This window comes from Talpa europaea, assembly GCF_964194135.1.
Source record: "Talpa europaea genome assembly, chromosome: 5".
In the NCBI taxonomy this organism is placed as follows: Eukaryota; Metazoa; Chordata; class Mammalia; order Eulipotyphla; family Talpidae; genus Talpa; species Talpa europaea.
The window spans coordinates 18,806,204-18,824,730 of NC_140071.1; the positions used below are offsets into that span (position 1 = coordinate 18,806,204).

Sequence of the window (18,527 nt, forward strand, 5' to 3'; positions counted from 1 at the left end):
ACTGTTTCCTGCGTGCCATTAGTTGCCAGGAGAGGTGAACAATGAGTCTGGTCTCGAGCAAAATTGGTTAATTGGTTACAGTAAGACTGTCTTTCATTATTAGATGAAGGCTGTCATTATGATTTCCATTTCATCTTTGTTAGTCATGCCTTAGCTATGTTTTTGGATGGAAGGGTTATTATTATAATGAAATTTTTCAAATGTGACTTCTTGTAGCTCATGCCTTGCCTATGTTCCGTGAGCCCCGCCAACGAAGCACAAGGAAACAGCTGGAGAAGGACAGACTGGATCCCCTGAAATCTCACAAACCTGAACCTCCGGTAGCAGGCCCAGGTGACTGTGATCAAGCTAGTGACTTCTGCAAAGAGAGCTGGTTGGCAGGGTGGGCTGATTGATATAAAACTGGGAGGATCTTTTTGGCCTGGGTGCTTCTTTGTCTTTAGAGAGACTTTACTAAATAGTGATTTTCAAATATTTTCTTACAAGTATCAGAACATTTTCCTTAAAGATGTGCTGCAGAATCCCTGTATATAAAACTGATAAAAATGGAGCTGCTCTCTGCTGAAGTAAGGCACACCTGGAGTTTTTTTCTGCTTATCTCTAACTTGAGCCCTTTAGGTGACTTTACTGGAACTCTGGGACCCCAGGGAACCCAGTGTTAAAATCATTGCCTTCAAATGTAGCTTAAGACATACAACATTGGGCACTGTGACCAGAATCCGGACTGGATTAACATACAAAAAGTGGCCACCATTTAGATATCTGTGTCAATAAAACAGAGCTGTCCATTTTCCTAGAAGATGAATGAAAGTTTTTAGTTTTTAAGAAAGTGGGTACCAGGAGGAAGCAAGGTAGCATTGGCTATCATTCAACATCCATCTTTACCAACATCCAGTTTTTAGTTATCACCTCTCTAGTTTCCGTTTGTCCTAGATTCCCAAGCCTATAGCTTTTGACTTGTTCACACATCTGGACCTCAGTCTGTAACTATTTCTATTTGATTTGCTCCTTCAGCACTGCAGATATTTTATAAATCTCAGTTTTTATTTTTCATTTTCTCTGCTCCTTCCTAATCAAAGTTCCTAAACAATATTTTTGCCTGGATTATTGAAAAACCCTTCCACTGATGCACCTGATCTCTAGCCATTCTCCCTTCTTCCTGCCCTGCATCCATTCATCTTATACACAACTTTTATTCAAAGGAAATAAATGTTGCTACTGCCCCCACGTCCTCATAAGCTCCCCACTGTCCAGTTCCATTTCTGGAGATTCTGGGTTTACAGTCAGACTCATCCATTGTCTAGTTTTCCAGCTTCCTTCTCTCCCACTCATCTTCTGATAGGACTTTTGGTTCATCCTGCCCCCACTACCCATTGCAATTTCCCCTTTTTATAGTTTTGCACTTAAAATGTTCTGCTCATTCGTTGAAAATAACCTCTGTGTCTTCTGAATTTCCCCCCCCAAATTGGACCCATCATTTCCAGAAAGCCCCCTTCCATCACCTCAGCCTGAGAAAGTTTCTCCTTTGAAGTGCTATGATAGTTACTAGCCACAGAAAATTCTTGACAACTGATCATTAACTGCCTTATTTACTCTTTTCCTATCTTGACTAATACAGTTAATCTTTTAGTGTCATTTCATGTTTTTCTTAATCTTGTTGAAGTCATACATTTTTTGAATACTAGATACCAAGCATGCTGTTGAGGATCCAGTAGGGACCAATAGTTTCCTGTCCCCCAATAGTTTCCTGTCTACTTGTCTTCTTTCCTACAAGAAACGTGGAAGATAGTAAGCCCTAAGATAATGTTTGTTTAGAAGTAAAGTAGCATCTAAGGAATATGTGTTATTTTTATTAATGGAATTTCAAATGATCATGCCTGAGGAATTTGTTTAAAGACCTGTGCATGGCATACTATTTGTAATATTTCCTACTTTGGTATCATGTAAATTAAGCACCAAATACATAACCAAAAGAAGTCTTCTTCTATTTAAAAACAGTATGGGAAATTTGAGGCTTGGTGATTTCCTGCTTTGTGATTGTCATAAATGAAATCTGAAAGTACTCTTGAGGTATGTGTGCTTCAGAGCAATGTCTGAAAAAGCCCTGGAATGCTCAAAACCTTGATTCTTTAGGGAATGACAAAAACATAGTGAACCTGAAGCTGTAGCCCCACTGTCACTCATGTATCCAGTTACTTTGGAAGCCAGTGCAAAGGGATTCTCAACCTTCTCAAGACAAACAGTGTACAGAGGACATAGCTATCTGCTGTCATGCTCATTCCATTTCTGCTTTGTTTCCCTTTGAAACAGGACGTGGTGGACGGGTTGGCACCCATGGGGGCACTCTGTCATCATACATTGTGAAGAACATTGCTCTGGACAAAACCGATGACAGCAATCCCCGCGAAGCCATCTTGCGGCATGCCAAAGCAGCCGAAGACAACCCATATTGGGTTTCTCCAGCATATTCCAAGTAAGGAAATAGATTTTGAAAATAGCTAATAATAAAAAATTATTATGTTTGAGGAATTGAGGAAAACATAACAACGGCTGCTTCAGCATTCTAACTTCTCCATTCATTTCTTATTTTATTCTTGAGCATGAAAAATAGGCCGGTACTAATCATCTTGATACTTGGGCATTTGTGTCTCAAGACTCCAAACTTGTTTTTAAAGACTCTAAATGAATTCTTAAATAAGGCAACTTCACCAGTTATAGCTTAATGTAAACCCATTATGCGAAGTCCGTTCTACTTATCATGATATAAAGAAGGTCTCTGCCTAAATGAGTGGAGGAGGATTAAAAGCAAAGGAAGGGAGCAGTTTGTTGGTCTGTTATTAAGGGCCAACTTTTATTTATAGTGATGTGTACATAAGTAACACTGACTCTTCAGATTTTCTTAGCTTAACATGGGTGAACTCATAGTGATTCTTAAAGCCACTAAACCATCTACATTTACACTAAGAAACATACTATTATAGAATCTTTGAGTTTTAAATTTTAAACTGCTAAACTTACAGAAAAATTGCAATAATACAGCGTTCATGTATACTTTTACCCAACTCCCCCTAATGTTAACTAACACCTTACAGAACTGTAGTACAATTTGTTACCCGAACCACAAAATTGACATTAGTATACAGTTACAGACCTTATTTCATTCCCACTAATATCCTTTCTCTGTTCTCTATTTCTCTTTTTTTTTTTTTTTTTTTTTTTGGTCAAAATTGCTTTGGCTTTTTGGGATCTTTTTGTGGTTCCATATAAATTTCAGTAATATTTGCTCTATTTTTTGAAGGATACCATTGAAACGTTGATAGGGATTGCATTGACTATGTTGCTTTGGATAAGATGGATTTTTTTTTTTTTTTAAAGATTTATGATTATTTATACAAGAGCTGGGGTACAGGCCAGAGGCGCGGGAGGGTGAGAAGATTCAACAGAGACAGAGCTGGTAGCAGAACAGGCAGACTGACTGAAAGCACGGTTGAGGGGAGCAACGGGCTAGATAGGAAAGGTCTGCTGAGCCACGTGGATATTTTAACAATGTTAATTCTTCCAATCCATGAGCATGGACTGCCTTTCCATTTCCTTGTGCCTACATCTATTACTTTTAGCAAGTAGTTTTTCTTTGAATAGGTCTTTTACGTCATTTGTTAGGTACTTTTATTCTCCTAGGTGTTTAACGCTTTTTGATGCTAGTGTTAATGGGATTGTTTTTCTTGATTTCTTTCTCTTCTAGTTCATTATTTTCAGATAGAAATGCCACAGACTTATGTATATTGATTTTGTAGTGTGCCACATTACTATACTGATTTTATTGTTAAAAAATAATACATAAATACAGAGGATCATAAGGGACCACTATGAATGTCTTTATGGCAACTAATTTGAAAACCTGATTCTGTTATTAACTTTTTCTTCCTTTTTCTTTTTCCTAAGTCTAGCTAGAGAATTGTCTTTTCTGTTTATTTTTTCAAAGGCCAAGTTTCTATATTTTTATGAGTACTTTCTTACCTTCTCAGAAAACAATATTCCAGGCTCATCTTTGTTTTTCTTGCCACAGTTCTGGGATCAATTACTTATCCATGGAGCCCTGGTTCCATTTGTTAAAGAATGATGCTAAGAAAACAAGAACTTGGTGCTAGATGTGCTCATTGCTACTAATGTGTCAGTGCTTCTAGGTCCTCCCAGCTGATAAAACTAAGAACTATGTTTAGGTATACTAATCTGTGCATGTGCGCTCAGGTGTATTTCTGCACATATCTTTATTCATAATTTTAAAACCACAGGAGACTGAAGCTTATAGATGTGCAATTAACAATGATTACAGCTAACACTAGACCTCATTTCTTTAGATTCCTAATCTTACTGAACCTTTCAGAGAACTGTGCTCTTTTAATATGTAATTTTCCAAGGCCCCCATCTCTTTTTCTACCCAGTTTTGTCACCTTACATTTATTTATTGCCTACTAACTAAGTTCATGGTCCTGAGCATGGTACTATGGCATGTCATTTGTTAGCCAGATTGCTGTGCTATTTCTCCTGTGTTCACCTGCTAGAGTATATGTTTACCGCCAAGTGGCAAAGTGTTTGAAGGGAAGCTAATATTTAAAAGGATCTTTTCATAAAGGTCACTGTAATTGAGAATGTGTGTGTGGTTGTTTTTCTTCACTGCAATTGACTTCTGTTGGTGATAAATGAAGATTTACTATATCTCGCCTTAGTACAGAAAAACTCAATTAGAAATTTTATGCATTTACTTGCCTGCACACAACATATACTCACCTTTATTCTCCAGTGATGATGCAAAAGTGGCTTTGAACACTTTTCATGTATCTATTGAGTATTTAAGTTTCATTCTTGGCACTAACAATGTAACAGCCGTGAAAGTTTTAAACACAGCAGGATCACAGAAGGCTCTTGTTCAGCCACACATGGGCAGATTCAATTACAGTTTCTTGTTAAAAGATGTTGCTGGAGGGAGGGGAAAGGAGCTTACTGGGGAGTGGGCAGGATATAGATCCAAACTGCTATTAGCTTACACATTAGACAAGGATAGATGTGTGTGGGATCCTGGACCCTGGCCAGTAGCCTGCCAGCCTGACAGCTCTGTCAACCATGGTCACTTTTCTTGCCAGATAAGCTGCCATTATTGCTGATTCGGTCAATTTAATTTTCAGAGTGCATATCTTGTCTGATTCGGGATATGTTGATGTGTGCATATTAAAACATCATTCCCATCTATAAAAGATCCATTTAAAGTCATGTTGAGTTAGTAGGCAATATTTAAAGAGGTCACTTTGTGAATGAGTGAGGTTTATGTATTCTTTGTGTCAGGGAGTCGTAAACCCACAGAGAAAAGTGTAACTTTCCCCCTGAGTTACATTTAGGTGATTGATCGTCGCTGTCTTGTGTATTACTACATAAAAGCCAGTGTTTCTCAAAACGGTTTTGTGGATCACCCCTGTCAGAGTTGGAGGTGGCTGTGGGAAAATTAAAAATGCAGATTTCTGGATGCTACCCCAGGCCAAGTCAAATAGAATCTGTGAGATTGGGGCTGGGAATCTGCACCTTAAAAGTTTCCCAGGTGAATATTTTGCATAATAAAGTTTGATAATAACACAAAGTAATCATTTAAAATAAACCACAAATGAACCATCTTTAAAGAAATTCACGTGTACGAAATAGAGGTTACACTGAAATATAGAGATTCATACATTAAAAGAATTTCCCCAAGGATTTTTTAAAACCAGCAAGCTTCTCTGGTCGTACTTAATATGTAAAAATTATTTTACCAAATGTATTCTACATATAATTTTTAATACATGCCTAATACATTATACATGAAACATGATAGCCAAAGCAAAGCATATAATAATAACACTTTTACTATAGTACATCGTGCCAAGCTTGTTTAAAGACTTTGCATATATATTTCATTTAATCTCCATAATAGCCTCATGAGGTAAATGGGATTATTGTCCCCACTTTAGAGGTGAAGGATCTGAGGCTTGTAAATTCACCAAAGCCACACAAATAGCAGGTGGCAGAATTGGGATTTGAATGCAGGGTGCCTGACTTCAGAGTCAAACTTTTGCTTTTGACTGTTACAGTCATTATCTTCTCATCACAAAACAACTGATAGTGATTATTTGGAGCATTGAATGATAGTGATGCTTGAAAGATTATAGTGTGAAGTAGCTTGGTATAGCCAAAGAATGCTGGAGTCACAGGTCCTGGGGTTTAGTTCCCACTCTGCAATGCCCAAATTTCATACATGTGTTTGAATAGAAATCGTGACACACAGTACTGTTTTATGAATGTAAACTCAGAGAAGGCTGTGGGGATACCTGGGCTGCTGTAGAGGTTTTATCTTCCTAACATGGTTACCCGCTTAGTGGTCATGATTTCAGAGGGTTCCTTTTGTTTTCCTTTTCCTCTCTATAACTCTTTCTTTGTCTCCACTGTTCACAGCTTTCATATTTGCCCCTTCCTCCATCCTTACCCAGTCTTTGAACTCTTATACATAGCATTGAGTTTGTATCCTCTATTCAATGAGACTGAAATATGTTTATCTATTTTCAGAAATACTATTTATTTCCTGAAGAAAAAAAAAGAATGTCATTTATCTAGAAACATCCTTGTTGCCTCTCATCTTCTTATGTATCCCTAATAATAATAATAAAAAAAAAAATCTTTGATTAGCTCTTCACCAGAAAGAAGGAACCATCACAAGTGGAATCTTTCGGTCAGGTCCTTTATTTAGTCTCAATAATTCTGCAATTGTGATTACTGGGTCAGAGTTCATCTGGGCCATATTCATCCTAACAGGGTTAACAAGTGTGTCAGATTGTCAAGTCATGGCTATAATTGACTTTGGCTTTGAGGTTTTCCTTCATAATAAACAATGGGCCCTGAGCCAAAAAGGCTTGTGGTTTATACTCACATACTGATGACTAAATAATACAAGTGATTTCCCCTCATACTCATTCTGTTACCCTGGAGCTCGATTTATGCTTTTTGAATGAATCATATCGGAATAATATCCATGATTAAAAAGAATTTGACCTGTGGACTTCCCATTACATTGAAAACATTTTGAAACTTTATTCTGGTCGGAGCACTAGAGGAGGCATGTAGAAGGCCCAGGTCAGAGCTTAGTCAGAAGAAAAAGAACAGCCTTGCTAACACTTTGAGTCTCTTGCACAAACTGCACCCGGAAAATGGCCTTTTAGAAGATTGTCCAGGGAATCTATTATGACTGACTCTTCTACACAAAATTCCTCTGGATGGAAACACTGAAGATGAACTCAGTTTTCACTGGGTTTCTCCTATTTCCTATTGCACACAGCTGCAGGAAACGACTCACTTTGTACAAATAACCTTGAGAACTGAGCTTAAAAAAAATTCTAAGGGTAAAGTTAATCAGCACGAACTATCAGCTAATCGGTTTATAGATCCGGGAAAGAAATGGGCTTAAGCTTTTATATTAGCGTTGTAACATACTAATTATTAGCAAATGCAGAGTTTACTGAAATAAAACAAAATCCCTTCATTCCTCCTCTTGTTACAGGGCAGGGAGAGGGTTACACTCTGATTAGTCTATTTAATGGGGAGCCGCAATAGCTATGTTACTATCTAATTTGCTTTTCTTTTCTGGTAACTCTAGTTGAATTGACATATAGTCAAGTGAAGAATGTTTTCTATTCTCCAAGTGAGTTAATCAAATTGGAAAACACAAGTTTCACATCAGCCCTAAGTTTAAGGTTTCAGTTAACACTTAGAAAAATAGTAACTGTGGGCCATAAACCAGTTAAATAAATAGTTTGGATAAAGCTGATTCCAATTAGGTGGGTGCTTTCCTGGTTCTCGGTAAGGCTTGCATTGTCCCCACTACCTTGTGAGTACCCACAGGGGTTGTACTTTCAACTGGATCGACTGTGTCCTTTACCTCCTTTTTCTTCAGGTCAACCCCTTCACCACATTTTGTTTTGAGCAAGGGAGATAGATCTATTGTGATGCTGAGTGGACCACTTCCTGTCTCTTGAAAAAGGAGGTGCAGAATTCTGGAGGAACTGAATAAAGACACGGAAGGGTGTCAGTTACTGATATTTGTTTTCCTGAGTTGCGGCCACATCTTCAGTGGAAGTACCCAACAGAGTCTATGTTAAGATCAGCATACAAATTCTGTTTTTTCACGCAACCCAGAGTGGAATTCATTTTATTGCCAGTGATGATATTAGTAGAGACTTAAAAGATTTATGTTGTTTATTTATTGGTTTCTTATTGGATTTAAAAATAGGAATTTCTGGAGGACTAATCGGGCTTTTGGTGCTGGGTGAGGTGTGAACCCACACCACTAAAACATATGTAGTGTAACCCAATGTTACGTCTCAATAAACATAATTTTTAAAAAGTAAATAAAATCAGGAACTTCTGTACCAGCTTTTAAGTGTTTTCAAATCTGTTAACATTTAATCTTTTTGTGTGTGTCATTTTATTCCTGCTTGACATTGTTGATTTATTTTTATAGTAGTTTTCTATGCCAAGGATAAATTAAGCTGTGCCCTAGGGGAGAAATCTTCTGGTTCTATTCCTAACTGTGCTAGAGGTTGCCTAATCATCTCTGTTCCTCATTGTCTTAAACAGTGACTAAAGAAATCCATTTTAAATGCTGTAGATAATCCTGAATTGATTTTTTTTTTTTTTTTTTGCCTTCCTCATATATGGACTTCCAAAATTTTTTTAAAGAATAGCTGCTGGGAATAAATTTAACATAAAAATTTCTGAAAAGAAACAATAGCCATTGTGATCAAAGTTATAATTCTCTCATTTTGCTTCTATAGAGCATTGGCATTCCTTAGACTGGACAGAGATGTTCAATGTGCTAAAGTTGAAAAATCTTTTGAAAGATTTATTAGCCTTTTTTTTTAATAGAGGCATGTTTTTATTTATTGATTTTGTTTATACATGCACTGGGTACAGTCAGAAGTGCGGGAGGGTGAGAGAATTCACCAGAGTCAGAGCGGGGTGTAGAGCAGGCAGAAGGACCCAAGCACACTGCTGAGGGGAGCAGAGGGTGACAGGAGAGGCCTGCGCACCAGGGGAGCAGCCGGGGATCGAACCGGCACTGCAGAGGCTGCGGGCAGCTTCGCAACCCAGCGCTCAACCGCTGCGCCACTGGGGAGGCCCCAAAAGATTTATTAGCCTTTATACCTTAAACGACATACAGTTCTTGTGGAAGTTTCTGAACTCTGCTTAAGAATGTTGGTTGGGCTGGAGGGAGTACGGGCACTTCTTCCTTCATCTCTCCACCCCCACTCACAAGCAATGAAAGCCTGCTCCTTAACCGGGCCTATGAGAGCACTACCTCAGGCTTCCTTACTTCACCAAGTCTTCAGCAACATCATACAGGTCCAATTCAGATAGCAGGAATATTTTCCTGAAGTCGGAGGTAGCGCATTCTGTAAGAGTGTGTTAGAAGACAAATTGTTATTCCCTGAGTTGGTGTCAGACCTCCGCTTTTCTCTTTTCCCCGCTAGGTGAGGGATGCGGCTCTTGGGAGGTGCTTCTTACAGGTGGGCTGCTTCCCTGTACTGAGAGATGTTTTAGAATTGAAAGTAAGCACTGATACAGTCTCACAGCATTTTGATCCATTTATTGAATCCAATAAAATTTTGAATTTGTAGTCTTTTTATTTTTCTAGAAAGAATAGTATTTTTCTCTAAGGGGTTGGAAATGAGAAAACAAGGTCTAGCCTTGTACAACAGATGGTTTGAGAAACCCTGCTCTAGGCATAATTTCCAGATTGGAGACTGAGACTCTCTCTAAGCTGCCTTCCTTTTTCATTTTTCTTCCCTATTTAACCGCAGGAAGGGGATTTATTCTTCTTTACTCCCTAGTCCAAGAGCCTACACTTTCTAAAAAATTAATTTAAAAAATTTTTGATAAAATACACATAATGTAAAATTTGCCATCCTAGCCATTTAAAGTGTGTATTTCAGTAGTGTTACATCCGCATTGTTATACAACTAGTTCTAGACCTTTTCATTTTGCAAAACTAAAACTATGCCCTTTAAACAACAGCTCCTCATTTTCCCTCCTCCCAGGCCCTGGGAACTACACTACCATTCTACTTTCTGTCTTATGAATTTCACTACTCCAGGTACCTCATTGAAATGAAATTATTCCATATTGGTGTTTTGTAATTGGCCTATTTACCTTAACATAATGCCCTCAAGGCTCATCTCTATATATAGCCTGTGTTAGAATTCCCTTCCTTTTTAAGAAGAATAATATTCTCTTTCATGTATGTACACATTTTGCTTATCTGTTCACCCAGGCATAGCCTATTCTAAGTAATGATGTGCTGAACATGGGGTTACAATATTTCTTTTAGAACCTGTTTTTAATTTTGGACATATATCCAGAAGTGCAATTGCTGGATCACATGAAATTCTATTGTTAATTTTTTGAAGGACCACCATACTGTTTTTCATGTGACTACACCATTTTATAGTCCCAACAGTGTATGAGAGTTCCAGTTGTTCTACATCCTGAACAATATTTGTTATTTTCTGTTGGGGTTTTTTTTTTTTGAGGGGGGTTGTGGGGGGCTGGTTTTTATATTAGTAGCTATCGTGGTTTTGATCTCCATGCTCTGAGCTATCAGTCATGTTGAACATCTCTTTGTGCTTGCTAGTCATTTGCATATATTTGGAGAAATGCCTATTCAATAGTCCTTTGCCCATATTTTGATTGGTTTATTTGTTTTGTTGTTGTTGACATGTAGGATATATTCTAGATACGAATTCCATATCAGATATATCATGTGCATACATTCTGTAGGCTGCTCTTCCACTGTGTTGATTGTGGCCATTGAGACACAGAAGTTTTTAATTTTGCTTTAGTCCTGTTTACCTATTTTCCTTTTTTTGCCTCTGTTGTATCGAAGAAAGCATTGCCAAATGTCATAAAACTTTACCCTTAAGAGTCTTATAGTTTTTTCTCTTATGTTTAGGTCTTTAATGCATTTGAAGTTAATTTTTTTAATATATATATATATAAGGGAAGGATCTGCTTTCATTTATTGCCTGGGGATATACAATTTTGTCAACAGCTTTTGTTAAAAGAAGCCTGGGTCTTACACTCAGTTATTTCTTGCCTGGTCACCAAAATGAAAGATAGTTGGTATATAAGTAATGCTGGGAAATTTTGGGTACTGTTTTATGCCTTCATTTTGGCAATTTGGGGGAAGGGAAGTATGGCTATTTGAAAACTAAGTGTGATGATTTAATGTTACACATATATACTATGGCTATTTTGCTGACAACATTGTTATTATTTCAAAAGTGGAATTTAAAATAAATTTCATGGAATTTCATAGAGCACCAACAACCTTCCAAAGAACTTGATATCCCCTAAACTAAAATACCTGGTGAGGACAAAGGAAACTTGTGGTCATTGAAAGTGACAACCTCAGTGAACCTGATGTAAAAATTTACTCTAAATGTTACTGAGTTCAGTGAGGGTGTTGGGGGAAGTTGCTTCTTTGAAAAACTAATATTTTGCTTTCCTTTTTTCTTGGCCGCTAGGAAACTCAGTGCTAAATTTTATGGTCAACTGCACACCCTCTTATTCTTTGGTTTTTGACTTTGTATTCATTTGTTATGTTTTTATTTTATCAGTTTATTGTATAGGGTATAATTAACATATAACAAAATATAAAATGCACCCATTGCAAGTTTTGACAACTGAAGACACATGTCCAATAACCACTTCTGTCAAGATTATATTCTATCAATATTTCCATCCTCTCAAAACATGTTCCCAAGCCTCTTTTCTATCATTATTCCCTTTCTGCCCCTTGTTAAATTGTTCTACTGATTCTATGCCCTTGGATGTTAGCCACCAACCTTCTAAAAATACTTTTGGAAGTAGGTGGATAAAAGAATAACTGTACTTAAATGAAACAGTCATTTTAAGCCATCGTTCAATTTCTTTTTTTATTCCCAAAAAAAAAAAAAAAAGCAGCATATACAACTTCCTTCTTAGTACTTAAGTCTCATTGCAACTAACATCCGTGAGCTGGTGTCTTATGAAGCATTGCCAGATATTTTTAGAAGACAATGTTCTTCTCCCCTTAGAATTAAAAGTCTAATTCAAAGGATTTTAAAAACCAGACAAGTTTGTTCCTGAATGGGTCTACCCATACCTGAGTGGTCAACATCTTTGTCAGAAGATGAGCTCTATAATGAGCACCAGTTGCCTTGTAGCATGTTAGAAAGCTAGTGGTCTTTCTAGTAATTTAGTAAGTCATGACCTATGAAAATCTGCAGCTGTTTTTTGAAATATTAGAGCTATGACTTAGTTGTAGATGTCATAGCAGTGTCTTGAAGTGACAAGTGTAACCAACTGAATTGTATTTGAGGACAGCATGAACTCTAGGTAGGTTTATGAGGTGACTAGAAAGATAGGAATTGTGATGAACTTACACATGAGGAATTTTAGTATGTAATTTGCATCAGAGCAACATCAGTGTTAGTTGAGGAGAGCAAATGAAGCCTGCCACGGGGAAAATGTTGAAAAGAATCTTTGGCTCTTTTCTTGAACATAATTAAATTTCTATTATCTTTTTCTTTGCCAGATATTTAATAATGGAAATATAATTGATTCTTAAACGTGTGTTTACTCGAAGAGAGTAGCAAAGTCTAATGTTAATAAACACTGGTTGACCAAATTTTCTTCCTCCCTTTAACTTCCTTATAGGACTCAGCCCAAAACCATGTTTGCCCAAGTTGAATCTGATGATGAGGAAGCAAAAAATGAACCAGAATGGAAAAAACGCAAAATTTGAAGAATCTCCTGTGAGAGCTGTTTGCATGAATGGGGGTTATTGGACATTTTTTTAATGAAATAAAAAGTACATTTTTATGAAGAGATTTTGTCTTTGCATTATTGAGCCATTCAAAAGATTGGTAGCTCTTCTCAGCTAAAGTTATGCTTCACATTTTCTTACCTACAGCTATTAAAAATGTATTATATGTAAATAAGAAACAGAGCTTTATCTTATTGGCTTGTATTTTAGGTATTTGCAAAACTTTATTCAGCAAGTATTAGGTTTGTGCTGGTTCTCATAACCTTGGGTGAGGGGAAAGTGTATGAACATAATATAGAAATTTACATCAATCAGTTGATATTTTTGTATAATTCTACAGTTGTTTATATGACTGTAAATAATTAGGCTGAGTTCAAACTAAAAGCATTGCCACACTAGGAAAGAACATGTATCTAATTATCCTTCCAAGGGCAGAATGCAGTGTTTTAGGAGTTAAGAAGACTTTGAAGTCAGACTGGTTCAAACCCTGGTTCTGCTTTTTACTGTCTGGGCCACCTTGGGAGAACTATGACCCTCTCTCTTGTAGCCTCAGGCCATAATAGTGCCTTCCAGTTGGTTGTCAGAAGGATTGGTTGAGAAATTCCTCATGGAGTGGATAATACGGCACCCAGAACACAGTAAATATACATCAATATTTGCTGCTTTTCAATAGGGCTAATAACATCTACTTTGCCTGATTTTTATCAATATGAAAGTATAGAAATGCCTTGTAAACGTTAAGAAATGTCTATGTAGAAGACATTAAAAATAATTCAAAAAGATCCTCATATATCTGACTAGAAACCTAAAACAAAAGTTGGCAGTTTGTCCAAAGTAGTCATGAGTCAGCAGAATAAAAGTGTGTGGACTGATTTTACATAGACCTGGGATAGTTTCTGCATGTTAAATAGTCCTTATTGGACAATTAGGTTTTTCAATTCTCTTGTCTTTGGCCCTCATGCTCTCATTTGCCTTAGTGACTTAAAAAGTAAAAGTGAGTGATGACTTAAAATGTGTGACAGAGACATCCTGCAGGGGAGGAGGAGGGAGAGGGATCAGAGGGAGGGAGGGAGGGAGGCGCACAGGGACTGAGGTGATGGTGCACAGGTGCATTGGGGAAGGAAACTCTATGGGGACTACACCTGGGGAGGGGGGGAGGCAAATATTGTTTAAAAATGAACAATGATGTAAAAAATAATTTTAAAAATGTGTGACAGAAAGCTGGTTCTACAGTTCTCACATACCAACCACTCCCCCAAAATTTCTTTTAACAACCACCACACTCACGCAACTTTCTTGCCTCTATAGTTCTGAGGTGGTGATAGTAGGCATTCTTCAATAGATATATCCTGAAAAGCATCATTCTTGTAAACTAGTCTGTCTTCATTCCATTCTCCTTCTCTTCCAACTTAGCTAACAGGTAAGCAGAAGAACTAACCTTTGCTGATACCTACTCCCTAATGAGTACTATCCTAAGCTCTCTACATGCATTTGCTCTTTCAGTCCTCACAGAACCCTCATAAATGGGTGAAATTGCTGAAACCATACTACAGATGAAACAGAAGAAGTTCAAAATGTCAAATAATTGGTCTGACCTCTCAGTTTTAGGACTGGACTGTGTGAGGAGATTCCAAGATCTCTCAGTATCAGTAAGTAATAGATGACCCCGGCTTTCCTGTGCTGTTGCAATACTCTTTATTTAAAACCAATGGCAAACCAACATTTTGATGCAGCTGCATAGCATTTGTAAATTTATTGCTTCTTGGATAAAATCTGAAAACATTTCAGATTTTTTTTCTGTCTTAACATAAACATTGCACCATATGGAAGGATTCCTCTTGCACAGCCAAACATTGCAGAACTGGGATGGAGGAAGGAATGAAATATTGATCTTAGTGGTCTTGGCCGAGTCTGCTATTGTGTAAGGGGAGAGAAAGGCAAATTGAGCGTGAAGGTGATTTTTTTCATTGTTACCCACAACACGTGACCTTTTTCATGTTTGCGATGACCTATTTCACTCGAGGTTCTCATAAAAAAAAATGTTGCCACCCATAATTGGTGAAAATACATGTAAGGATTTCAATCTCAATTTTGATAAAAGAAGACCTTAGGAGAAGGACTGGCAATCAGTGGGTCCTATCATCAGGGCAGACATCTCCTGGGCCCTCACACTCCTCATGCCCTCATCCCTCATCTTCCCCCACATGACCCTTTGTGCCCGCTCTTCATCAACTACACTTACAGTTGCGTAAATACAGAGCCTGAAAGTCATCATAATGACTCCTCCCTCACTCCCACATCTATCCCATTTAATCATCTGCCAATTTCTGCCTATGCCATCTCCTGATTTGTCATGTTGCCCCTTCCTCTATTCCCTCCTCTAGTCCCCTTCCCAATTCCTCTGCTAGATTTTAGACCTGTTTTTATAATGTCTCATCAGAAATACTTAGGAGTCGTCCAAATAATCTTTCTGTTTACACACACGCACACTATTCTGCCAGCAGAGTTAACTTTCAAAAATCCAAACCTACGATTTCATTCCTCTGATTGGAGTCATCCAGAGGCTGTGCCAGTAATTCTGATCTGTTTGTGTGGCACATAGGACCCCAGGCCTCTCCCTGTCCTTCCTTTAACTCTGACTGATCTTACACAAGCTTCTGAGGTTCAGATATCTTGAACTGGAAGTACCTGAGTCCCTCTGCACATGTTGTCTTTTCCTTTGCCTGGAAAATTCCTGTTTGTTTTGAATATGGGGATCATTTCACCTTCCCTGTACAGTCTTCCATGGTGCACCAGGCGGACACTTAGTCATGTACTTCCCCTCCAGTTGCTTATGTATCTCTCTAGCCTTCTGTATGTCACATGGTAAGAACATACATGTGCATGGCTTGTAGGCCTGTGTGCCTCCCCCACTAGGACATAAATGGTGAAAATTAAAGCTCACTGGGTTCTATGAATATTCAGAGAATGTGGCTAATGAATGATAGCAGTCATAATTTTATTCACATTTGTATTTCTAAGTGCTCGCCCTGACTGAGGGGTTAGAAAGGTGCTTATTAAATATTTGGCAAAAAGGAGAGAAACAAGGAAGGGTGAGGAAGGGATAGGAAGAGAATGAGGTACAAAAAGTGCTATTTCACAAGAAGGAGGGTGGTTAATGCAGTTAATACCGACGCTTGGTCTGGAGCCAGGTTGCTTTGTCTTTCTCTTTTGGGATTTATTTGCAGGTAGCTGCTGTGGTGGCTCAAAGAAGAAGCAGGATAGTGCTGTCCCTGGCATGGCCTGTCAACGGCTAACCCACTATGGTATCAAGTACTTGTCTGCAGTGGCGTCCTGTCTAGCTGGGTACCGTGAACTTTGGGACCCTGAGTCACCAACAATATGAGATATCTCTAGCATAAGGGTGCCTCCCTTCGGCGGGGTGTCTCTGAACCCCCTCAAAGTATGCAATGCTCTGCGTATCCCTCAAAGTACTGCAGAGGATCCATAGCTAGAATTAAAATTTTGGGATACTGGGGGTTGCTAACAGCTCTTTCATCTTCCAAAAGGACTGTAAAAATTAAGTCTTCAGACTTAAAAGCCAAGACCTAACTCACACATTCATGCACACACAAAATGCCAAACAGAACAAACAAAACTAAAACCGTGAACACACTAGTTCCCATTTCACCAGAGGTACTTCATCTTACTGCTCTGTAGGGAGACGTCAGTGTTTCCTCAGTGAAGAATGATCAACCTTCTGTCCCGTTTTAAAAACTGAAGAAGTCAGCTTCCTGGTCAGCTTCGTGATCACATGGGAGCAGCCCCCACGTGCGAGTTCTTCTTTTGTGATCCAATATAACTAGACTGGAGGCAGTTTGAGGCAAAGCTTTGAAGACTCAATCTTATTTCAGGCAACCCTGAGTTCCCCAGTGTTTAATAACAATGAATCAGGTGTGGTGAGAGGGAGGGCCTTTGGGTGCCTATTTAGGTGAATAGTAAGTCCTTACTCAAAAGGTTCTCTGAAACTGCAACTTTAACCTCATAAAACAAAAGCAGGTCCTTGAATAATGTCCAGCTTCAGTGGGGATGGTCTTTTGCTCATCAACATTGTATCAAAACCACATTGTTATTCAAGGACCTGCTGTACACACAGCCTGGGGCAGAGACCCTCCTGGGCTCATTCATCAGTCTTCCTGCTCAGGTGGAGATGAGGAATGGAGGGCTGCTCACAGACTGCTTTTGAAAAGTATTTGATGGAATGCATCATACTACAAGCCACTGTGGCTCTAATTTTTTACTTAAAACCCTCACCGAACACCAGAGAAGACCAGGCCTGGAGCACAGTGCCTAGGATGGGAGTTCTAGGATGGGAGATCATGTGTGTGTGTGTGTGCGTGTGTGCGTGTGTGTTTGTGTGTGTGTCTAGAGATGTGTAGGTGGAGAAGGTGTTTTGATAGCAAAGAGAAGAAGAATTTGCTATTTTAAGTAGATTTCTGGATTTCTGGATTGTTAGAGTTTATATTAGAAATCCTCAAAGTTTAAATAAACACATTTTTAAAGCATTTCGCATGCCCCTACTTGTAAGAGTACTTATTAGAGAAAATCTGGAAAATGTTCTTGATGGTACATTTGATAATGTAGGTTGTACATTCCAAATCCAGAATCAATTGTAGACTTGATCCAGAAAATGGTAGATTAAAATGGCCACATTCTTTGACATTGCTCCCATCCAGAAGATTCCCTCTCCTTAAATCTGAGAGGGTTTTGTGATGGCTTGACCAGTAAATCACAGTAGAAGGGATGCTGTACTAGTTAGCAGGCCAAAGCTTTGCAGCTTCTATTTCCTTTCTTTTGGAATACTTGCTGTTCCAGCCTGGCTGCATGCTGCGAGGAAGCCCGAGCAGCCCCAAGCAGAGGCCCACTTGGAGAAGAGCTGAGGACCCTGGCCAGCAACCCCAACTGAACTCCCAGCTGACAGCCAGCTCCAACATGTTATTGAGCCATCTTGGAAAGCAGATCCCTCAGACCCAGTTGAGTCACATCAGCTGTTCTTGCATGAAGCAGAGATGAGCCAGCACCCACAAAGCCCTGCCTGAATTGCAGATTAATAAGAAAAATAAATGATCATTGTTATTTTAAGCTACTAAGTTGTGGAGTTGTCTGCTATGCAGAAATATGTAATTGGAGCAACCTAAAAGACAGAGACCGTTCTACCATTTAAATGCAATGGTGCTGATATTTGATGTATTACTTTCTAGAATTTTTCTTTTATATACTATTTTAAGACTTATTTTACCTTCTTTTAGAAACATAATTATAATATTTATAAAATATATTTTTCACTTGTTAGACACACAAAATTTGCACATTATTTAACACCTCATATGTAATTTTAGAGCCTACTTAGCAGTTCATTATATAGCTGTAGCTTCTATACTTAACCATTCTCATATTATTAGAAATTTAGATTATCTTCAAGTTTGTAATACTGCACAATGTTGCTTTGCCTTAGCTCTATGCCTAAAGTTTCTTTGTGTATGTTAAGATCATTTTCTTAGACTTGATTACCAAAATGGAATTATGACTCATCCTAGATAGGATGATAGATTGTTGTAATCTTGGTAGCTCTCTTTCAGTGGCCACCTGAGAGAGTGAGGGCTATCAC

The 18,527-nt window shown here is 38.3% G+C and overlaps 1 protein-coding gene across 4 annotated transcripts in view; it reads left to right on the forward strand.

Moving 5' to 3' along the window:
• The window catches only part of WDR70 (WD repeat domain 70), a gene marked incomplete at its 5' end in the record, with an annotated part of 197,418 nt that extends 184,518 nt beyond the window's left edge, over positions 1–12,900 (forward strand). For all 4 annotated transcript variants that reach the window (XM_084233166.1, XM_084233167.1, XM_084233168.1 and 1 more), the window contains 3 exons: positions 217–333; positions 2,311–2,473; positions 12,772–12,900. In XM_084233166.1, the coding sequence (XP_084089292.1) occupies positions 217–333; positions 2,311–2,473; positions 12,772–12,859 (368 nt within the window). In that variant the 3' untranslated portion in view covers positions 12,860–12,900. The remainder of the gene's footprint in view (positions 1–216; positions 334–2,310; positions 2,474–12,771) is intronic.
• Positions 12,901–18,527: the final 5,627 nt, after the last annotated feature.